The sequence below is a fragment of the Lepisosteus platostomus genome, chromosome 14 (genome assembly GCF_059453375.1).
Source record: "Lepisosteus platostomus isolate fLepPlt1 chromosome 14, fLepPlt1.hap1, whole genome shotgun sequence".
Lineage (NCBI taxonomy): Eukaryota > Metazoa > Chordata > Actinopteri > Semionotiformes > Lepisosteidae > Lepisosteus > Lepisosteus platostomus.
This window is the reverse complement of record NC_142624.1, coordinates 32,539,730-32,562,503: the sequence shown is the minus strand read 5'-3', so window position 1 is coordinate 32,562,503 and position 22,774 is coordinate 32,539,730. Positions and strand designations below refer to the sequence as shown.

Sequence of the window (22,774 nt, the reverse complement as noted above, 5' to 3'; positions counted from 1 at the left end):
TCCCATGTACTGTGTCATTGCACCATCTCAGAATCCCACCATCTCGGACCCGGTAGTTTAATCCAACCAAGATTAGTTCTTTATTGTGAGAGAGTGTTTGATAGGTCCAAGATCTGGTCTTAACAATTTATCTTTGAATATTTACGTGTAGTCGTCCACCAGGAACACGTACATCTGTTTCTGTCCTGGGGATTGATGTCATGTGTCTGTTGTTCCCTGTCAGCAGAAGAAGTCACCAACCTGGCCTCCCGCCGCCTGTCTGTCAGTCCCTCCTGCGCCTCCAGCAACTCCCACAGGAATTATTCTTTTCGGAGGGGCTCCATGTGGTCTGTGCGCTCTGCCACAAGTGCCGAAGGTCAGCTTGATTCCCCCCCCCATCCCACCGGTGTGCCTGTCTTTTCAAGTGTCTCACAAGCGCACAATTGCTTTACACTTCCAATCCTGAAATGCTATTATTTTATCCATTTCAGAGTAAGTGACTAAAAGGTAACTAAAATTAAAAGGTTTTATTTTTCATAAGTTCTTAATATAATTCTCCAGAATGGAAGAAAGAGTGGCAGTCAGGTCCAGAATCCAGGGTTCTGGTCTCAGGTATCTATTTGTGTGATGTTTGCCAATGCTTTAAATTCTTCCATTGTCCCACCAGGACATCTTGGCTAGGTTTGATTGGCTATTCTAAATTTTCCCTGTTTCTGTGGCCCTGAAATAGTCTGGTTTCCACAGTGCAGTGGAAGAGCAATTGTGTGCTCTAAATCCTTGTATCAGTTTTTCTGAGATAAGCTCCAGCTCGCCTCAAACCTTCCCAGAATAAGTGACTTCCTGCTAAAGTATTGATCAACTCTCCTGAATGAACTCAAAGTTCTGTCTGTACTGTCTAGAACTCATACATAGCTGTTGAATTAACAGTCCAAACAAAATCCAAAAATATTTACAGTTTAAGTATAGAAGACCAAATACCTTGTATTGCTAATTGCATCCTTGGTTCTGTTTGTGTGTTTTGTGCTCAGATGAGGAAAATGCAACAGAGCACACACCAACCCACCATGTGCTGCAGCCGCCACAGGCCGTGTTCCCAGCATGCATCTGTGCAGCGGTGCTGCCCATTGTCCACCTCATGGAGGACGGGGAAGTGCGGGAGGATGGAGTGGCAGGTGGGACTGATTCTGGACTCATTTTAACCTTGGTGTTTCAGCTCCATCTGTCTGTGTTTCAGCTCCCATCTGTCTTGCATGAGTACCTGTGTATTCTGTTAGCAGCAGCAGAGTGCTAAGGGCTCTGTATCTGTTCTGTGTTGCAGTGAGTGCTGTGGCTCAGCAGGTGCTGTGGAACTGCCTGATCGAAGACCCTGCTCTGGTCCTCAGACACTTCCTAGAGAAACTTACTGTCAGCAACAGACAGGTGAGACAGAAGGACCTCACTCTTTTTCCAAACACATCTTTATATCTTTATAACATCATATATGTATTGCATCATTGCCTATGTATTGCATTGAAAGATTTACATCATTACTCACAGAAGTAGTTCAGGTGGGTAGCTGCATCAGCATGCAAAGTCTGCAAAGGAACAAGTAATAGGTTTATTCCATGCTGAAAAGAGAAGAGAGAAAACACAACGTTTCGGCTGTGAAGCCTTCTTCAGGTGTGAGAAAGACACGGCAGATAGCAAAGATTAAATAGCACAGAAGAACAAAAGCTGGGATAGGGGAGGAGGCAGGAGAGTCAGAGAGGCCACTTAGGAAGTGCAAAGTGGAGAGGGGTGAAGAAAGGTGTGAAGTCAAAATCGGTCATTAAAAAAATGGGGAAGGAATTACTCTCAGAAGAAATGTGATCAGTATGTATTGTTGCCTCCTCGCTTGAGAATGTTTTGTTTAGAAGCATTGAAGGGGTATTAATCAAATTCCAAGCTGGTGAATGTACAGTGTCTTGCATTCTTATCCAAAGAAGTCCTTATTTGTAAAACTACATTTTTTGTAGACTACAAAACATAGTAGAGTCGCTATTTTTAATCAAAACAGGAATGCTCAAACTTCTTAAGGGTGAAAAAAGCACTTTTAAGGGTGAAACAAGTTGTCAGAAAAAACTGTATAGTGATTCACAATTGCATTCCCTTTATAAAATGTGTATATCTGCTGCAAATTAAGAATGTTATTGGCAGTGTAGCATTTTATGAAAAGGACATTGGGCAGTTTAAATCACCATAATAAAGATAATAAAAATACATTTTTATTAAAACAATTGTAAAATCCTAAAGGTGCAAATGTATCTTGAGAAAATCCTGGCATGGTAGAAGCACTTCTGTATTTTTGTGAAAAAGAGATGAAATTGATATGGATTCTTCCAGCTTTTCCCATGATATGTTTCAGGATGAACTGATGTACATGCTAAGGAAGCTGCTGCTGAACATTGGAGATCTGCCTGCACAGACGTCCCACATCCTCTTCAACTACCTGGTGAGTCTGGTGAGGCGTGCTGTCCTTCAGCTGGCTTGCAGTCATACGGAAACTCAAAAATGCAGTGCACTGTGTGATTAACAGTCCATTTTAGAAGAGAAGACTGCATAACGATTCAGTTGAAGAGACTTTCAGTTTGTATTTTAAAGAGAATGTAATTTTTGTGTTCTTCTGTGTTGCATACAAGACAATCAAGCTTATTGATGTATTTTCCTACTGTTTTGCAATGCATTTCCCAGCACCTCTGCTGTCTTTATCCCTGTCTGTGTTGCAGGTGGGGTTGATCATGTACTTTGTGCGCACACCCTGTGAATGGGGAATGGATGCCATCTCCGCCACACTGACCTTCCTGTGGGAGGTAGTCGGCTATGTAGAAGGACTGTTCTTTAAGGACCTCAAACAGACCATGAAGAAGGAGCAGTGTGAGGTCAAGCTCCTGGTCACAGCCTCTATGCCAGGTATGGCCTTCAGAAAGACTAAAGCACAGTGAGACTGAACTGAGACTGAAGCACAGAGCTGGATCACTAGTAAATGCATGGAAAAGCTCAAAGGCATGATGCAGACCATGAAAAAATATGTATGATATAGGAAAATTTAAGGCTGCACTGAAACCATGATGTCTTTAACATGTAAGATATCCAGACATAACAATGAAACAAAGTTCTATTTGGTCATAAGATTTTTTAATTTGACTTGCAGTCTAGGGTCAAAAACAATGGTGTAATGTCTGTCTGTTTCCCATTGACTGTAGCTGCAAATGCAAAGTGAATAAAGTCCTTTCTGTGTCGCCCAGTGTAATCCAGTGATCTCAGTGAACTCAGTGGGAGAGTTTGAGGAGAGGTGTATAGTGTCCTGCTGTTGCAGAAATACTCAGTGACTTTAGAACCTTCAGTCTGGTGATTTCACAAGGCGACCCCAGAGGTCAGTGCAAATGATGGCTTGGTCATGAATGCTTTAACTGGGTGTGTTGTGGCTCCAGGGACCAAGACGCTGGTGGTGCACGGCCAGAACGAGTGTGACATTCCCACACAGCTGCCTGTGCACGAGGACACGCAGTTCGAAGCCCTGCTCAAGGTACCACAACACAACATTGTGTGACTGCTTGGGTTTTGGTTGGGTTGACTGGTGGATGCAGCAGCCAGTTTAACTTTGGGCTGGCAGCTGACAGGCAAGCCCTTCATCTCTGTGGACCCAGAGCATCGTGTAATCCAGCAATTCTTTGAAGACGAAAATCATTTCTGTTTCTTTCTCCCTGGCTTTAATGCTTGTAATATCTCATTGCTTCATCCCCATTAAACCAGCAGCTCCGTACCCCCCCTTGTGGCCAAGCTCAATGACGCCTGGAGCTCCAAGAGCCTATCCTGCTAGCACAGGGATCAAGCTGCACCCTAGAGGAGAAGCCATTTTAAGCACACACGCACACGCACACCAGCACACGGGGACAAATTAAAAATTCCAATTAAAGTAGCCAGCATCTTTTTGGACTGTAGTTTGAAAACCCAATGAATGTGACAGTAGAGATCACGCAAGCTCCACATTAAACACAGGACACGAGGAGCTAATTGCCATGCCATTGTTCAACCCTCCAAGCCCAGTCATTGGCATCATTTTTCAGCTCTCTGTCTTGCCTTTACGTACAGAGGCCTTGGTTCTGTTTAAGGTTTTTTTTTTGTTTTATTGCTCATTTGTTTCTAGTTGGAAAATCCCTTTTAATCTCTCCTGATTAAGACTGACTCATCCTCAGGTCTTTGGGGGAAAACTGTGTAGATTATATCCTAGTTCAAGGTGCCCATAAACTGTTTCTGAGTAGTAATACGGCTGTCTTGCTCCTTTCAGGAATGTCTGGAGTTCTTCAATATCCCTGAAGCCCGTTCTGCACACTACTTTCTCATGGATAAGCGCTGGAACCTCATTCATTATTCCAAGGTACCTGGTTGCTGGAAAGAAGTCAATCTACAAATAATTTTTGTTTTTCTTTAATGGAATTTATAGAATTCATATAAAGTATATTGTCATTGACATGTTTTATTAAAACGAATTAGCTTGTGTTGGTTCTCCCATGTGGCTTGAGTTATGTACTGCTTGAAAATTCACATCCCTGTTTCTGATTGCAACAGCATTAAGAAAGAAGATTGTAGGATTTGCCCTTTTCAATGCCTGGTGTCTTTTCTCTTCTGCAGACATATGTGCGCGACATTTATCCCTTCCGCAGATCTGTGTCTCCCCAGCTCAACCTGGTGCACATGCTTCCAGAGAAAGGCCAGGAGCTGATCCAGAAACAGGTGATGGTTTATATTAGGTTACAACACTACAGTGTGGAAACTGACCAACACAGCACTAACAAACATCTAAGACTGTCATGAACTGCATATTCTAATATTGGAACACAACAAAATGACTGATGCAAGGAAGCAATTTTAGAAGCAATTTTCCAAGAATCTTGTCAAACAGTTTCTTGAAGGAGTTCAAGAAGCAAAAATGTGGCTAGATTACAGCAAACACTCACAACCTTTGATATAAATGAGGTTCTCCTTTTCTGAAAGTTGTCATTTGGCCGTACACTGCTGCAGGTAGTGCAACTTGTAATGGAAATACAAGAGTAACTCTCAGTTTTACATTCCATTCAAGGATGGTGTACAAGGAGGTCAGTTAACTTGTAAGCAATGCTCTTTACTGTGCAGAGAAAATGTTCTCTACCTCTGTCAATCCCTTCTCTGGCAATTCTTCTCCCCAGGTGTTTTCCCGGAAGCTGGAGGAAGTGGGGCGTGTGCTGTTCTTAATATCCCTCACCCAACACATGCCTGCTGTGCACAAACAATCCCACGTCTCCCTGCTGCAGGAGGACCTTCTCCGGTTACCCTCCTTCCCACGGAATGCCATTGATGCTGAGTTCTCCCTTTTCAGCGAGCCACAAGGTACTTTCCCGAGTTCCATTAAGTAGAAGTTCAAAACTATCTGGAAGCAGAGTGCACAGATTAGCTCATTTCTTTAAGGGGGGGGGGGGGGCAGACAGAAAATATTTCTGAGTTGTCTTCATGGAAGCCTGAGAGAGAGGGAGACATCAGTAAAGCAGGTCGTTATCCAAGTAATTCACATATAGAAGGGAAATGTCTTATAATTATGATTATTTGTGTCATTAGATGACATGGACATGAAAACCCCGCTGATAGATTAGAACCAGTAATAAGAGTAGTGCCTGTGCAAGCAATGTTCTTCATTGAGGCAGACAAATAATGATCCCATCTTGCATTAATCAAGAGAGCAGAATGACTCTAGTTCTACATCCTGCCAAAGTGGAGTTACTCTGCAGTGGTTGGGTCAGATAGGTTCTGCAACATCTCCTTTCTATCAGCAGCCTTTCTGAAGTGGAAAACTTTGTTTATTATGGTTACAAAGAAGTTTGCATTGGATTCATTTCAGCATATCATACTTTCCATCACTTTGGTGTATCTGTAGCCCTTCGGAAATCCACAAATACATGAGCAAGAAGCTTTCAAATACTGTACATTTAGTCCCCAAACTAAATGTGTTACCCAGGCAAGGAGCTCTTTGGTCTGGACACTCTCCACAAGGTCCTGTGGATCAAGCTGCTGGAGGAGATGTTCTTAGGCATGCCCAGCGAGTACCCCTGGGGGGATGAGATCATGCTTTTCCTCAATGTGTTCAATGGTGCCCTACTTCTGCACCCTGAGGACAGCGCCCTCCTTAGGCAGTATACTGCAACTGCTATCAACACGGCTGTGCACTTCAACCATCTCTTCTCCCTAAGCGGGTACCAGTGGATCCTGCCCACCATGCTGCAGGTAGGCACTGGCATGGAGCTGCTGTTGGTATTTATAAGTATTTATGGAGTGAACTCAAATTTGGAAGACATATTCTCTTGATATTTGGTGTTTGATTACTGAATGGTCTTTTTAGAAATGGCCATTATAGATAACGTAAAAAACAAAGTGTTTTTCATTTTTCTTTCTGCATTAGGTACAGAACTCTCTGAACCTAATGAACATTCCTTGTTGTCTGTAATATATTAATGTAGGAGGATCTGCTAAAATGTCTCTACATCCTTCAGTCCCACACCGTAACAAGAGTGTGCTTAGCTTCCTGAGTCAGTTCACTGAAAAAGGCTCTCTGCTTTTCTCTGCCAGGCATACGCTGATTATGAGAGCAACCCCCTGTTGCGCCAGGCCATTGAGTTCTGCTGCCGGCAGTTCTACATCCTGCATCGCAAGCCCTTCATCCTGCAGCTCTTCGCCAGCGTGGCGCCCCTGCTGGAGTTCACGGTAAGACAGTGGGCACAAACTCACAAACACAGCTGCACCTCAGCCCTTCACTTACAGCTGGGGTCAAGTGGAAAAGGGCAAGGGAAAAGGGAAACCCCCCGTTTTCCTGTAGAAATATAGAGGGTGATTCTGATTCCTTAACTAAAGACAAACAAAAGACTTAATGACATTCATAGTGTTACATTGCATGAAGCTTTTTCTACCATATTGTAGTGTTATACTGTTACATATTATAATGTGCAAGACAAAAGAAGGCAGCAGTATTATATATTGTAGCTATAGTATGTCCCACATGGGATAAGAGTGTGTTGACCGTCTAGAGATGTTACTGTTCAACTGTGTATTTTTCATAGAGCTGTACCAGCACTGGGCTGACAAAGGGGGTGTCGGAACAGTGTCTGTTCGACCTGTTGGTGTCCCTGGAGGGAGAGACCCCTGACACTCTGGAGGCGCTGGAGCTGGTCAAGGCAGAGAAGCCCCTTCGCTCCCTAGGTGACTGTGTCAGTCCCTGTAGCCATGGCCACTGTGAATTGAATTGGTTTAAAACATCAATATTATTTACTATATTTTAGTTGATGACTCAGTATATGGCTAAATTGCTTAAAATTAAACTTTACTAGTTTAATGGTAATTAATTAACTCAAACTCCATGCCTTTTAGGTCATAAAAACCTAGTGTGAGATATGACAGCAAAATATGTAATAATTTTAATATTTAATCATTTCATCACCTCGCAGACTTTTGCTATGGGAATGAAGATCTGGCCTTTTCTATCAGCGAGGCCATCAAGCTGTGTGTGACTGTAGTGGCCTATGCACCAGAGTCCTTCCGAAGGTAGAGTTTGCAGTAGAACTATAAGACTTTTACAGAGTATGAATAAGTTAATAATGCAAAAAATCGATATGATATTCTCCAAGACCATATTGCCTTAATGCCTAGAAGCACGTTAAAAAAAACAGGTCATTTTTTAATTAAGAAATATGAAGAAAGCTATTAGTAACTGAGTAGCAACAGGTGTGTTTTGAGGCTAAACAGGTTAGCTTGTGTGTTGTAATTAAAATATATCGCTTATCCAATGCCAAATGCTCCATTTGTACAGCTTGGCACTTTACCAGGGCAATCAGTGTGAAGCTCCTTACTCAAGTGTATAACAGCTGTGCTCCAGTTGTGATTTGAACCCACATTATTATTCCGGCATCTAGAGCACCATACCTGTTCCCTATGACACTCTCAGTGTGGTGTGAGAGAGTGTGTGCATGGAAGGAGGCTTTATACATGTCCATGTCCCAGCCTGCAGATGCTGATGGTGCTGGAAGCGCTGGTGCCGTGTTTCCTGCAGAAGCTGAAGAAGCAGACAGAGGCCCTGGAGTCAGCTTCTGCAGCCCGAGATGAGATCGCTGCCATTGCTGCCCTGGCCACCTCTCTGCAAGCCCTGCTGTACAGTGTGGAGGCCCTCACCAGGTCAGACAAACTTCTCCAGCTGTAACACTCTGCTGTACAGTAACTCCGGGTCAGACTCCCCTCCCCAGCTGTAGACAGACTCTGCTGTACAGTGTCTCCGGGTCAGACTCACCTCCCCAGCTGTAGACAGACTCTGCTGTACAGTGTCTCCGGGTCAGACTCACCTCCCCAGCTGTAGACAGACTCTGCTGTACAGTGTCCCCGAGTCAGACTCACCTCCCCAGCTGTAGACAGACTCTGCTGTACAGTGTCTCCGGGTCAGACTCACCTCCCCAGCTGTAGACAGACTGCTGTACAGTGTCTCCGGGTCAGACTCACCTCCCCAGCTGTAGACAGACTGCTGTACAGTGTCTCCGGGTCAGACTCACCTCCCCAGCTGTAGACAGACTCTGCTGTTCAGTGTCTCCAGGTCAGACACACCTCTCCAGCTGTAGACAGACTCTGCTGTACAGTGTCTCCAGGTCAGACACACCTCCCCAGCTGTAGACAGACTCTGCTGTACAGTGTCTCCAGGTCAGACACACCTCTCCAGCTGTAGACAGACTCTGCTGTACAGTGTCTCCAGGTCAGACACACCTCCCCAGCTGTAGAAAGACTCTGCTGTACAGTGTCACCGGGTCAGACACACCTCTCCAGCTGTAGACACACTCTGCTGTACAGTGTCTCCAGGTCAGACACACCTCCCCAGCTGTAGACACAAACTACACTATAAACTACTTTCTCCTGTTTGATTGCTCATTGAATTTCATTATTCTTGTGCTGTATGCTCACTGTCTCAATGAATCTTGACATTGAGTCCGTGCCTTTTCATGGAGGGTAGTGTATAAAATAAAGACTGCATTGCTGACACCCGAAGTTCAAGGGCACCTGAATACATTGCTATCCAACTCTCTTACATCATACTGCAACCCTTGCAATGTCATTTTTAAAAGATTGTTCCAGTCTCGTGTGGTTTAGCATTTTTACATACTAAAACTGTATTTAATAGGTCACAAATGATTATTTATCCATCTGTAATCTGAGATTTTTCAAACTGCTTTGAGTTATAAGGCGTCTGTCTGACCCCACAGGCCCATGACGGCCCCACAGATGAGTCGCTGTGACCAGGGTCACAAGGGGGCAACCACTGCCAACCACACCATGCCCGGAGGAGGAAACACCAGGTGTGTGAGGAAGGACTGAAGAGCCCGTCTCTGGGGATCTGGATTAAAAGGGAAATAACGAGTTCACCAATGTCCTAAACACTCTGCAGCCCCCTGGCATGACAATAAAATACTTAAATAAGTAATGTACCTTAATCTGGTGAGATAAATAAAACAATAAAGCTTTGTACGCTTTATTAATTCTATTTAATTCTATTACCTCTATGTAGTCAATTAGACTCTCTTTATTTTTAATTTAAATTACTCTACCTGTTGTCTGTTCAATCAGGGGAAATTGCTTTTAAGAGGTCATATATTATTTTACATTGTACATATATTCATATTACATAGATTATTGTAATGGATGGCTTTTTGAAAGTATTCTCCTCTGGCCTATCATTTTTAAAAAGTAGGCCCTTTAATTTGCAAGAGTAACAGATTACATTTAAAACAGGATTTTTACCCAGAACCGTCAACTACTATCGGGACTGGTCACAGGAAGAAAACAAATGAGGTTGTGAGTTTGTTCAGTGCCAGAGATCACAGAACATTGAGATTTCCGAGGAGGTTGTTCCCCACAAAATCACAGGACACAATGCAACCTAAGTAATCTGGGAAAATTTGGAGTCCCGTTTTGGAAGGGTGGCACTTTTGGGAGATTATAAATCCTGCAGTTGATGCAGAAACAGAGTAAGCATACAGTGGTCTGTCAGTAATGAACATTCGCAGCTAGTTACCTATTGTTGTAGCTGTATATAAAACAAGTGCAAGATCGTTGCCATTGAGACCTGTGTCAAGAAAAAAACAGAGGGTGTTATTACTCAGAACAAGAACCAGCTTTCAAAAATAAAAGGATGAGTTTTCACATGGGTGTAGAGCTTGCAGCAGTCCTGGGAAGAAGCACAGCTCATGTTTCTAGATTTAATTGAAGCTTCAGTTTATTTACATCTGTATTATGTGATGGTATCTTATTAGGATATCTTATAGAAGTATATCTATATTGTAAGTGTAATATGTACAACGTCTGTCCACTGTAGTGTTTTGCAGTGCTGTGACTGACTCTGTGGCTGACTGTCTCTCAGGGATAACCTGCACTTGCTGGAGGAGGGGCAGGGCATGCCCCGCGAGGAGCTGGACGAGCGCCTTGCGCGGGAAGAGTTCCGCCGCCCGCGGGAGTCCCTGCTCAACATCTGCACCGAGTTCTACAAGCACTGCGGCCCGCGGCTCAAGATCCTCCAGAACGTGGCGGGAGAGCTGCGGGTCACCGCGCTGGAGCTGCTCGACATCAAGTCGCACATGAGGTCCGGCGCGCGCTCCGTGTCCGTCCAGCTCTGTCCGGCTCCCCTGGGGCGTACGCGACTCCTGCGTCCCCCACACAGCGCTGAACACAGCCCCTGTCTTCATTCTCTGTCTTCATTCATTCTGCCATCGTATCTTCACCCACAGGTCCATAGTCCGATCTAGATCAATACCTGAGGGCCAGTCCATACTTCAGCCATGTATGTGTTCATGCTGGAGAGTCTGGAATTCAGTGCATCAGCATCTTTCAGCCACAATAAAGGACTCACAGAGAGGGGAAGAACGTATGGTGATCCTGGGATAGGAGAGGACTGGTATAGCCAAGCTGATAGGGATAAAGCAAGAGAAAATAGGCTGAAGGATGAAAAGATGTTAAGAGCATATTATCAACCAGGACAAAAGGGCTGAAAATGGATAGGTGGATTATGAAATATACTGTATATTTAGCACCTGTATTGCTATAGTGCCCTGACATGCCCAGAGTGTGTGTGCGATGTTATAGGCTGGCAGAGATCGCCCATTCCCTGCTGAAGCTGGCACCCTATGACACGCTGACCATGGAGAGCCGCGGTCTTAGACGGTACATCATGGAGATGCTGCCCATTACCGACTGGACCACTGAGGCTGTGCGGCCCGCCCTGATCCTCATCCTGAAGAGGCTGGACCGCATGTTCAACAAGATCCACAAGATGCCCACGCTGAGGTATCTCCTCTCGGAGCCGAGGACTAATCTAGTTAACTGTGCCCAGCTCCAGGGTCAACTCCCAGCTCATTTTCCAGCAGACCTGGAGTAAATGTTTAAGGAAAAAAGATGTCTCTTATTCATACCTATTCCCTTATACATTTCCATGTTCTTTTTATAATTTGTTGTGGGAAACGGGGAACAGTGCTGTAAAATTCTTTGAGAACCCTGTGTTTATTGAAAAGATGGCATCTGAGAGGAGCCAAGCCTATACTTTGACGTCTCTCAGCCCTCTCATGATTATTCCCTTTCCAGACGGCAGGTGGAGTGGGAAGCTGCCAGCAGCCTGATCGAAGGCATCTGCCTGACCCTCCAGCGACAGCCAATCATCTCCTTCCTGCCTCATCTCCGCTCGCTCATCAACGTCTGCGTCAATCTGGTAAGGGAGACAGGAGCACTGGAGGCCTTTCCACATCCTCTGATCTACATACTGTATAGGCTGATGGTGAAAACTGGTGGACTATGGTTTCACCAGCAGCTTCTGGGCAAAACCCAGAGTTACAATGTGGCAGGCTAGTCTATTCAGGGATCGCAGTAGCAGGTGATCTGCCACTAGAGGACGCCAAATCCTCTTAATGCTTTTATTAGCATTCTCTTGTATCCAATGACAAGACTGTAAGGTAGCCTTCAGCATAGCACTAACCTTTACCTTAAAAAGAGGTATCTTTGTGATTTTCTTAGAATGTTGCAAAATTAGATTCACTACATCCCCCAGTGTTTAACCTTGACATATATAAAGTCAATTCACCACTTTTGGTTGATTTGCGAAGGAACACTTTGAGAAAGAAAGACATCATACTTTGTAAAAGCCAAACCAAGCTGCCCAAAGCCCCTTTAGGTAATCAAATGTTACAGAAAATGTCACGGTAAAAATAGTGACTGTTTAATTGCCATTAAAGTGATGCCATTCAGTCCAAACCATTTTCTAAATGTAAATGCGGGAAATAAACTATAGAAGGTCACCCTTAATCCAAGGCATTTTAAGGAAAACAGGGGGCAGCAGGTCTTATGGTAAATCAGTGCTATCAAAAGAACATCATATACAGGAAAAAAACTCATGCTTCTCTTTTACTTGTATGTATTCAAAAACAATTTGAAATAATTCATTATTAAAGGTAAGATTTATAATCACAGAGAAACTTTGTAATTACATATGAAAAAGTATACCTATGTGATAGACACAGAACTATTTTGCATCTAGTCAGGACAAATACCCAAATGTTGAATATGCGATGGGCTAATTTTTAAAATACACATCAATTTGCATGTGAAAGCAGGAGATGTGTAATTGCTGTTATACCTATTATAATTGTAAGATACTAGATTCAGACTTAATGCTGAATTTTCAGTGTTTCCAGATGCTATGGGGCTGAGCTCTTTCAATGCTCTCTCAGGTGGTTTGTTGGTGTTATTTGCAGGTGATGGGAGTGGTTGGACCCTCCAGTGTAGCCGACGGCTTACCTCTGCTCCACCTGAGCCCTTATCTGTCCCCCCCACTCCCCTTCAGCACTGCTGTGGTCAGACTCGTGGCTCTGCAGATACAGGTAATTACCATTCACCCAGTCGTCAGTCCTGAAGCGATCAGTCTTCAATAACATAGGCAATTTGTCATACACTGGATGAAAATAAGTAGAATTAAATAGGAAAGAAACTTAATTAGTCATTTATTTCTCAAGATGCTGGGATACCTACTGTATAACTTCGCAACCAAGCTTACACATTGATTTGCTGTTTACTACTTCTGAGAAAAGCATCCCTGTTTGCAAGTTTAAGAAGCAGTGTCTTCTGGTTATACTCCTACTTCGCTTTTCCTACAGTGTAATACACATTCTCCATTGAAGATAGCACATTTTTCTTCCTTATGCGAGGCTCCTCTAACAGATCGACCTGTTTGAATTCATTGACAGGCTTTGAAAGATGACTTCCCTCTTAGTCATGTGATCTCCCCATTCACCAATCAGGAGAGGCGAGAGGGGATGCTTCTGAACTTATTGATTCCATTCGTTCTGACGGTGGGGTCAGGGAGTAAAGGTCAGTCTGACAGCCGGGCCTTCTACACGGGTCTGTTACTATTGTGAATGCGGCTGTAATGAAGATTTATATACCTGTGGTATACACATCACTCACAAGACCAGTTCAGTGTATATCAGTGGTGTCTATTTGATGGAACAGATGTATTTGTAGCCGTCTCTGAGTCTATATCTTTTCGTTTATGCATGTCTGTCTGCATGCAATGTTCGTGTGTCTTCATCATGACATGTGAGTTGTATGCGTTTGCCTGTACAAAACAGTATTTTGGTTTGCACGTGACAGCTCCCTGCCCACTCTGCATGTGTATGTCCCGCAGACAGCCCACACCTGGAGCAGCCAGAAGTGTTCCTGTTGCTGCAGACTGTCATCAACATCCTGCTGCCCCCTCGCATCATCAGCACCTCCCGGAGCAAGAACTTCATGCTGGAGAGCTCCCCAGCACACTGCTCCACTCCTGGAGACACTGGCAAGGACCTGCGAAGAGAAGGGCTGGCTGAGTCTACTAGCCAGGCAGCCTATCTGGGTACGAGCAGAGGAACCCTAAGCCTCGTGTGGAGAGACTGGAGCAGCTGAGGAAATGAGAAGTGTTAATGTGGAGTGTTGTTGCCTGTGTGAACGTCAGTCTCTCTGTGTCTCAGCTCTGAAGGTGGTGCTGGTGTGTTTCGAGCGCCAGCTAGGCAATCAGTGGTACCGGCTCAGCCTGCAGGTGAAGGAAATGGCGCTGCGCAAGGTGGGAGGCCTGGCTCTCTGGGATTTCATCGATTTCATCGTCCGGACCAGGATCCCCATCTTTGTCCTGCTGCGCCCCTTTATTCAGTGCAAGGTGAGCGCCTCCCTCAGCCTCTTATGGGAGCTGGATGGTGGAGCACCGGGGTGTAACGTGTGTTGCTTTCCAATAACAAAAGAGCTTGAAGAGGAATGTCTTCCCTTTAAAAGCTGAAAAAGAAAATATGATTTCTTTAATGAACAACCACATACGCAGCTTTTAAGGCTCTGTGACACCCCCTTTCTTAACCCCGCACGGCTTCTCTGTTGAATTTTGCTCTTGACGTGAACCTGAACGTACACTTACACGGCGGTCCCCTGGCTGTGAGACCTTGTGAGCCCTCTCCCAGCTGCTGTGTTTCTCTCCCCATGCCTCTGCCCTTTCTCTCGAGTCCCCCGCCTGAGCCTCGCCGGTGTTTCTCCGCCCCCCCAGTTACTGACCCAGCCGGCGGAGAGCCAGGAGGAAATCACGGCCCGGCACCACATCGCCGACCAGCTAGAGCGCCGCTTCATCCCGCGGCCTCTGTGCAAGAGCTCCCTGATAGCCGAGTTCAACAACGAGCTGAAGATCCTGAAGGAGGCCGTTCACAGCGGCTCGGGTGAGACAGCCCTGCTAGGGGAAGGGTGAAGGCAGATTCTGTTTAGAAGGATTGATGTATTTTTTTGTTTGTTTGTTTTAAGAGTCTGATCAAATCATCATTATGAAAGCATCGTGACAGACTTCATAGCGTTATCGAAGCCTGACAGCTTCTCATTTGAGATTAACCTTATATTAGAATGCCAGCTTGGGATCTATTCATTTATACTTTTGTTTCTTCAAAGTTTATTATTTTTCATTACTCATAAATCAATGTAGTATACAGAAATCCTCACATCCAACATCAACCCCTAAGCTAACCATTCTCCTATTCCTAAACTTAAATTTGTATGTAATCTCAACCCCACCTCCAACCTGCAGAACACATGTTAATGTTAATACTTAATGAGCCACCATACTTAGAGCAGCTCTTTTCACAGTGAGCATGCAGATATACTCAAGGTTAGAAAGGAAATTGGAAGAGAGATCCCATATACAGCCTCTTGTAGTAAGTGTTTAATAACGTTTCTTTCAACACTATGACACTGTGTGATCTCTGCCACCTATCTAACACAACAAACCCTTCACCTCAGTATAAAGCTATGGGGTAAACCTAGATGTTCTCTTACCAGAAAGCTTGCCTTTTCCCTAAACCTGACTTATGTTTTTAGAGCACAAATCATTAACGCTCCCGCTTTCTGTTTCTCCTCAGCCTACCAGGGCAAGACCTCCATAAGCACAGTGGGCACCTCCACTTCGGCCTACCGCCTCAGCCTGGCCACCATGTCCCGTTCCAACACTGGCACCGGCACCGTCTGGGAGCAGGACAGCCAGCCCTCGCACCAGGCCTCTCAGGACACGCTCAGCCGCACCGACGAGGACGACGAAGAGAGTTAGACTCCTCTGTTTCTCCTTTCCTCCGCGCAGCGAATTCCTCCACTTTATTTCCCCACTGTTGGTGACTCTAGGGCCTAATTCTGACAGAACGGCCTTGTCTTCCCGCCTGCCTAAAGCTGATTCCAGCCCTTGCTTCAGTGTTGTCATGAACTTGCTGATTAGTCCCTCTAATGTATCAGCTATGAGTTAACTAATTAGCTAATTGACGACTATTTGGAAGTGTTTTTAAAGTTACTTGTACAAGAAAAGATGTTCCTGGCATTTTTTTAATGTTTTCCTTTCTCCCTTATTCCATACTTGCAAACATATCTGGACCTTTTCAATGTATATCATTTTTTTCACAGTTCTCCTTCCATTTTTCCTGTAATCTCTGGGCTGCCCTCCCTGTACTAACATGTAAACAAATGAAATATTCACCATATTGGACCAAATATTGGGCTGATTGCCTGCCCTCTAAGGGAAGAACAGCAAATCGGGCACTGGTGTGGAAAATCAGAAGGCCAACAGCTTTGTGTTTCTAGGAAGCTCATTTTTGTCATAGTGAATGTGATGTGTACTCTACAGCATACTTCAAGTTAGTAGTATACAATATACTGTCACTCATGAAACACAAATTTAATCTATATGTATTAGGTATTCATCTGTTGTACGAAATGGTATGTAGTTAAATAAGAAACACAGGTTAATTCCACACAGAGAAAGAAGAAATAAATTTGGTCTGTTGAGCCTACTTCATGTAAAGAATAGTATTTTCAAGTTTTCATTTTCGTATTACAGTTTATCCCCTGTAGTCCATATACCTAGACACTTACATTTTATTGCTTATTTATGATGACTGAATCATACTAATGGTTTATATACAGTAAGGCACTTTATGAAAAGCTAGTTTATCTATATAGGATTCTGGGTAAACGTGAAAAAACAACATGAGGGTTCCATTATCTCCTTGTTAGTTTCCTTCTATAATGCTAGAGTACAGGCTAATTCTAGGCTTTAAAAGTCCAATATGCTTCATTTGTCCGACAGGGGATTCCTATAACTTCTCTTCTCTCCATCTTTCTCTTCATTTGTTGTCTATTTCTTATTGTCACACATTTTTTCCATATCTCTGATTCATCCTATGTTCCTTAATGTGATATGTCCCTTCCTCTTTCTGTCTTTGCCTCTCTTTCTCTGACCTTATGCTATTGTGACACCCCCTGTATGTCTCTCTCCGTCTCTGTCTCTGTGGTTCTGTGCTGTTTCTTCAGATGACTCTGTGAGTGTTCCTAGTGTGGCCAGTGAGCATGATGCCTACCTGGCTAATGTGATTGGCCATCGTCGCTTCTCCAGCCATGTGACCAGTGTCTCCACTCCACCCACTGAGCCAGGCTTAAGCACTATGCTGCCCAGTCAGAGGTACGTATCTTCTTCCACTTCAATAAAGCAGCTTTTTTAGCATCCTCCCCCTTATAATATGTTTGTTTTATAAGACAGTTGTCTCCTATTTTACTTTTTTTAATTTCTAGCCAAGCCCTCCACTGTCTATTATTGTTACTGGTTGTTTTAAAGAAATATTATGAACAGTACTGAGGACATCAAAGACCTAAATAACCGGAGATAAGTCTGTGTAAGTGCACAGGCAGTGTTTGAATTTGCATCAAGTAATAATTCAACACTGGAAATATGCATATGAAATAATAATGTAAAAGGAATTGTTAAATCCTCTGAAAAAAGGATTTGCAGCAAAAAGGGCTTGTTAGGATCGTTAAACATGTGAAAGCCCAAGAATAAATAAAATCCAAACATCCTACGTTTGGATGTTAGTAGCCAATTGATCTGAGGATCTAATCCAGCCATTTCTGGAAAGAGTGGGTAGCTTGTTCCAGACTCCCACAGCCCTTTGTGTAAAAAAACATACATTATTGTATTGAGCACAGCAAGAAATCCTGTGTAGCAGGAAAACAAAGCTGACTCCCCTCCCCATAGTAATGGACTGCTGAATTTCACTTCACGTCACTCCTGTTGATATCATTTATCTAATGAAGAAAAGAGAAATGCTCGCCTGATTTGACTGCAGAGACAGTATGAATTTGTGTATGACTTGTTTGGCTTTGACCCTCGGTGTAACCTTCAACAGTCTTTTAAATACTAAATTTGAACAATTATAGGTTGCTATGTGCAACTGCCATCATGGAATGAGTATCTTATAATGCTGGCTATGCAGTATATGTAAGTTTGTGATCTCCTAATTTATACGATATGGTGCATATTATCTCAGCAGGGGTCACAGTTAGCAGGTGGTATGAAGAAGTCATCCCATGTGGAGGAGGTCTGTGTGTTTGGTGTCTTTGCAAACATCATGGTCACAATAGCCATTGAGTTTGCTCTAATCAAATCTATTCAGCTATTCAAATCTATCCATTATCTTTCTGCATTTTTTATTGGTCAGATCAGTCCACAGTGAAAATCTGACAAAACAATGAGGTGAGATTCTTTATCATTTTAAAATATTCTTAAGAGTAGAAGCAAGGTTCCAGAAAACATTGACAAGTGTGCAAAAGAAAATAGTGCTCTATAGTGATCAAATAAATCACTTTGCCCACAGTTGGGTTTCATTTAGAAAGAACTGCAAATAAATACTGGATATTTGAAAAGCTCTCTAAATAAAAAAAACTGAATAGTAAGTAAATTGGAATTGGAAATTTTGATTTAAAAGACCCTGCAGATCCAGACCTTTTCCACACGGTGGCGCTATTTTGCTTAGGAGGACATGAGTGAACAGCTGAGAAAACTGCATGCTTCTCATTTTTCCCTAAATCCTCATCTCCCTGCCCCTCTACAGTGAACCCAATGTGCTAGATGAGTCCCAGGGGATGATGGCAGAGATTAACCTGTCTAGGTACAGTGTCACAGCCGAGCTACCTGTGTCTGTCAGTGTCTGTGCTGGGAACTACTCCCAGCACCTTCTCCTCCACTCACTCTGTCTCCGCCCATCACATCCAGTCAAAAGCCCCCTGCAGTTTCCTGTTTGTTCTTTATAGATGCAGTGCATTTTTTATTTGGTTTGTAATTTATAGTTGTTCTTTTTGTTTCCTTTTCTAAACTCCAACAAAGAACTGACACCATCCCAACCATTTGCTGTGCCTTAATCGTGTGGGTTGAGATTAGCAGGGAGATCTTTTCCTGACGTGTTGCTGTGTGCAATGCTCCATTGCAGTCAGTCCATAGTGCCATAGTGTTCATACTGTACATGCGTGCCAGCTTTTGCCAATCAAGTCTACAGCCCTGTATTAGGGTCCTATTGTGGGAGACGCTGAATTGGTAAACAGTTAGCAAGATTTCTTGTGTTTTTAATACACATGAGAGGGGGGTTGTAGAACATAATCGTGTGGAGCACACATTGCAGAGTCGCAGATCTTTTAATAGAAACAACATTAACAATAGCATTCGTATGTATTCAGTGGACTTAATTCCCAAACTGCTATTGAATATTGTAAAGTGTTTTTCTGAGAAGGGGTGTCAATGTTAGTGTTTGGGATAAAGAAGACCCTAAAAAGCAGTGTATCAATAAGGAATGTGATAAAAAGGAATTCAGTCACGGATTCTTTTTCCTTCATTTTACACGCCAGGGAAACCTCATTCTGATTGAGTATTGGACTGATTTAACATATTGTGACATGACAGCTTTCAAGAGTTAAAGTAATGCAAAAAAGCTGTTCACCTGAGATTGGTTGAAAAGCAAAAAAAGTTCTAATTCATGCATACTTAGATGTTTTACACTTACGTTCAGTTACTAATTTTGCTCTGATAACAAAAATCTTTAACCAACATGTAAGTGGTTACCAGTAACCACTTAAAAAGTTTCTTTATATCACGTGTGTAGTTTGATTTATTTATTTAATTTGGTTTTAGAGAGCTGTTATGTACCGGTGTTGCCTCTTCAGCGCTCCCACATTCACTAAATTGTTTGATGTTCAAATGATATGGCAGATTATATCAGACTGTGAATGTCTATAATCTGTGTTTTGCTGTGGTTTCTGTACTGTCTGTTGATTTTGATTTCTGTCCTGAAGAAGGTTGTATTTCTTGGAAAAGCAAAGGGATGCTTTTTGGCACAAAGAAGAAATGTTAGTAGTCTCCACTACTAGCAGATAAACATGGATCTCCTGGATTGAGATAATACTATCCATGTTGCAAGATTGTAACCTAACATGGGAATTCTTAGAACTGAATATTTTCAATGTCATATTGTGTAGATTTCCAAATTTATTCATATCAAATTATTTAAGATGTTTTTACATGCCAGAACTACATGTAGAGCACATCTTTTCTACATGCTTTTATTACGAGTGTCATTGGGCGTCATTTCTTTTAGAAAGAATGTTGTTTTCTTCCATTGATCTTTTTTTTTACTTTTTCCTGTTTAGTAAACAAATTTAAACTCCAATTACAAATGATTTAGATTCAAATTTTTTTTTAATAAAAAATTAAAGATTTCTTAACCTTTCTCAGTTGTGCCCACAACTGTACACATGTAGTGCTGCAGAGACTTTTGTGGTGGGAATGATACAAGATAAAATATGGGCAGTGTAAAAAGCAGGTAATACAGCCAATCAAAATTGTTTGTTATATTTCACAACAGCACCACTCCTGAGCTCTCTGACAGTATGGGACCATGAACAGGTGCCAGGGGATTTTACAGGGTGACTTTTTTGTTCCAATTTTTTTTTTCATAACTGTTTCTAAGCGATCAGTAAGAAATGTCTCTTTTTCACGCCCTTTGTTCACTAGATTTGAACCTCTTCAACCTCATAGGTTACCTTACGTAAAAGTGGGAAAGTATCTTCTCAAGCTCCGAGCACGGCTGCTGTGTATCCGTGTCGCTGACTGGAAATCTGTGTGTCTGTCTTTCTGTGTGGCTGGGTCTCCACAGGGTGGCGAGTGTTCAAAGTGAGCCAGGACAGCAGAATCTCCTCATACAGCCACCACTGGGGAGGAAGAGGGGTCTCAGACAGGTGAATACAGAAACTGCTCTGAAAATTACACTCTACCATCACCACAACACAAACTACAGCTGTAGCAAACCACAAAATGACTACAGTACAGCAGAGTTAAGAACCCTGACCAGGAGCTGAGACTGAATCACAGATTAATGGTAGAACATAGGAAGGCTTTGTGAAACCAAGCAAAATGTTTAGCAATGGTGAAATGAAAAAACGAGTAAAAACAACCTTACAAATAATAACATTAGAGAGAAACGACGATTTCTGTGGACGACATGTTCTTAATTTTACTGTGGGTAAAGACAGATGTATGTGCCAGTAGTAGACTGAGCAGCACCACAACAGTGCAGAGTAGTACTCATGACTCCGGGCTTTGCACTGGAAGGTTGTGGGCTCATGTCCCAGATGGGATGTTGCTGTTGTGCCCTTGAGAAAAGTATTTCACGTGCATTCATTTCTGTATAAGTAGGTCACCGTGTGGTTGTTGTCATGGTAGAAAAAAGGCATTTAAAACAAGGTTTGCGTCAGTGTCTGCATGGTTTCGTTTGTGACCTTTCAGTCAAAGAGTGTTTTTCTTTCCCTGTAGCCACGGCGCCCCCTCCTGTCCAGGCAGAAGACCCAGAATGAGCCACGCAGTCGACCGGGGGCCCGACTCTCCACAACACGCCGGAGTATACAGCCAAAGACAAAACCACTGGGTAATACCGTGTGTGTATGTGATGAAGGGGTGTTCTGGTGTGCCCCAGACTTCAGATCGAACAACTGAACTCTTTTTCATTTTAGGTTTTAAAGGGGAACTGCAGTCCCAATTTCTCAGACTGGCTATTAGATCTCTGTAACAAAATAAATGAATTGAGGGTATCGCAAAATTCCAAATTAATCACAAAATGGTGAACTATGTGAAAGTACTGTATCAAACGTACATTGTCTCAAATCGCTAGATTTGCCACAGGCAAGAGTGAGAGTTTGCACAAATTGTGACGTGAGGCGGCCCTTCCTGCTCACTAGTCACTGTAGTGACTTATGTAATGCGATGTACGAGCAAATAAGTATAGGTTGTGCAGCAGACATAGGGCTGCTTCAAACCACCAGAGGTGTTGCTGCCTCGTTCTGAATCAAAGACAAAGAAGGCAATATGGCCCTGCACATACCTGGAAATTTCATTCATTTTGGGATGTAAATTGGAAGTTTCATGCATCACTGTGTATACTTTACTTTCATTGTGGCTTAAATCAATGCCAATTCTTTCTAACCCCGAAATATAAAAATAGTGGTGCAGTTCCTCTTTGACTTAATTACACTAGATTCTCTCTTAAAAGGCAATTTGTATTGTAAAATGTATTCTTCACCTCACGAGAGAGCTCGCTGCAATTGTTTTCCTCTTCCCCATAAGCCAAGTCTGATGTATTGACAGTGATGGTGTGCTATAAAAGCAAAGCGCAGGGTGTAAAAAGAGCATAGCTCATGCTGACCTGACTCCTGGCTGTGTGCCACCCTGGTGTCCACAGAGCAGAAAAGGTCAGTGACCTTTACTGAGGCGCAGGCCGGTGTGGCCGTGACGTCGCCCCCGGCTACCAGCAAGGACTGCATCTCCGAGACCAAGAAGCTGAGCCCTGGGGCCAGACCCTCTCCTGCTGCGTCTCCCTCCATCCCTGCAGAGCTGCGTGGCGCCGTGCCAGCGCAGGTACTCCCCCTCGCCCAGAATAAACACGGGCGCTCTCTGTGTGCTTAGGAAAACAGATCAGAGGGGTATACTCATCATCCAGAAAATGTGATTGTGATTTAAAAAACACCCCTAATTCTGATCTTTCAAGTGTCCACCAGGCCAATCAATCTGTTAAACAGTTTACAATAATACATTGTGAGAATAGCTGTAATATGAAAAGTTTGTTGTAGCATTTCTGGTTAAAAGTCTAAAAGTTTTCTGCACCTAATGAAATTCTTATTTTCTAACCTACCAAAAAGCTCAATAGATGGCCAACTGTCACAAGCTTTTTGATTAGTTTCATTTCTGCCAGCACAATTGATAATATGAATAAGAGTACTAAAGAGTTGTTTTAGAAGAGATATGAAGAACTAATATAAATCGACAATTGTCAAATTGTCAAGTGGAGACCACAGAGCTCTTCGTGCTTACCAGGTTGCA

The 22,774-nt window shown here is 43.2% G+C and overlaps 1 protein-coding gene across 9 annotated transcripts in view; it reads left to right on the top strand.

Moving 5' to 3' along the window:
• Window positions 1-22,774, top strand: part of unc80 (unc-80 homolog (C. elegans)) — a 70,761-nt gene that overhangs the window by 44,332 nt on the left and 3,655 nt on the right. For 5 of the 9 annotated variants that reach the window (XM_088605716.1, XM_088605712.1, XM_088605714.1 and 2 more), the window contains 29 exons: window positions 224-355; window positions 1,008-1,151; window positions 1,298-1,398; window positions 2,363-2,449; window positions 2,724-2,907; window positions 3,429-3,523; window positions 4,286-4,375; window positions 4,630-4,731; window positions 5,184-5,364; window positions 5,987-6,252; window positions 6,595-6,729; window positions 7,083-7,221; window positions 7,467-7,563; window positions 8,020-8,190; window positions 9,261-9,353; window positions 10,415-10,633; window positions 11,134-11,334; window positions 11,629-11,752; window positions 12,792-12,917; window positions 13,281-13,404; window positions 13,721-13,927; window positions 14,043-14,227; window positions 14,603-14,768; window positions 15,459-15,638; window positions 16,894-17,041; window positions 18,468-18,524; window positions 20,559-20,640; window positions 21,215-21,326; window positions 22,137-22,312. In XM_088605716.1, coding sequence (XP_088461842.1) covers window positions 224-355; window positions 1,008-1,151; window positions 1,298-1,398; window positions 2,363-2,449; window positions 2,724-2,907; window positions 3,429-3,523; window positions 4,286-4,375; window positions 4,630-4,731; window positions 5,184-5,364; window positions 5,987-6,252; window positions 6,595-6,729; window positions 7,083-7,221; window positions 7,467-7,563; window positions 8,020-8,190; window positions 9,261-9,353; window positions 10,415-10,633; window positions 11,134-11,334; window positions 11,629-11,752; window positions 12,792-12,917; window positions 13,281-13,404; window positions 13,721-13,927; window positions 14,043-14,227; window positions 14,603-14,768; window positions 15,459-15,638; window positions 16,894-17,041; window positions 18,468-18,524; window positions 20,559-20,640; window positions 21,215-21,326; window positions 22,137-22,312 — 4,124 coding nt within the window. The remainder of the gene's footprint in view (window positions 1-223; window positions 356-1,007; window positions 1,152-1,297; window positions 1,399-2,362; window positions 2,450-2,723; window positions 2,908-3,428; window positions 3,524-4,285; window positions 4,376-4,629; window positions 4,732-5,183; window positions 5,365-5,986; window positions 6,253-6,594; window positions 6,730-7,082; window positions 7,222-7,466; window positions 7,564-8,019; window positions 8,191-9,260; window positions 9,354-10,414; window positions 10,634-11,133; window positions 11,335-11,628; window positions 11,753-12,791; window positions 12,918-13,280; window positions 13,405-13,720; window positions 13,928-14,042; window positions 14,228-14,602; window positions 14,769-15,458; window positions 15,639-16,893; window positions 17,042-18,467; window positions 18,525-20,558; window positions 20,641-21,214; window positions 21,327-22,136; window positions 22,313-22,774) is intronic. The other 4 variants (XM_088605710.1, XM_088605715.1, XM_088605718.1 and 1 more) reach the window with 2 other exon arrangements.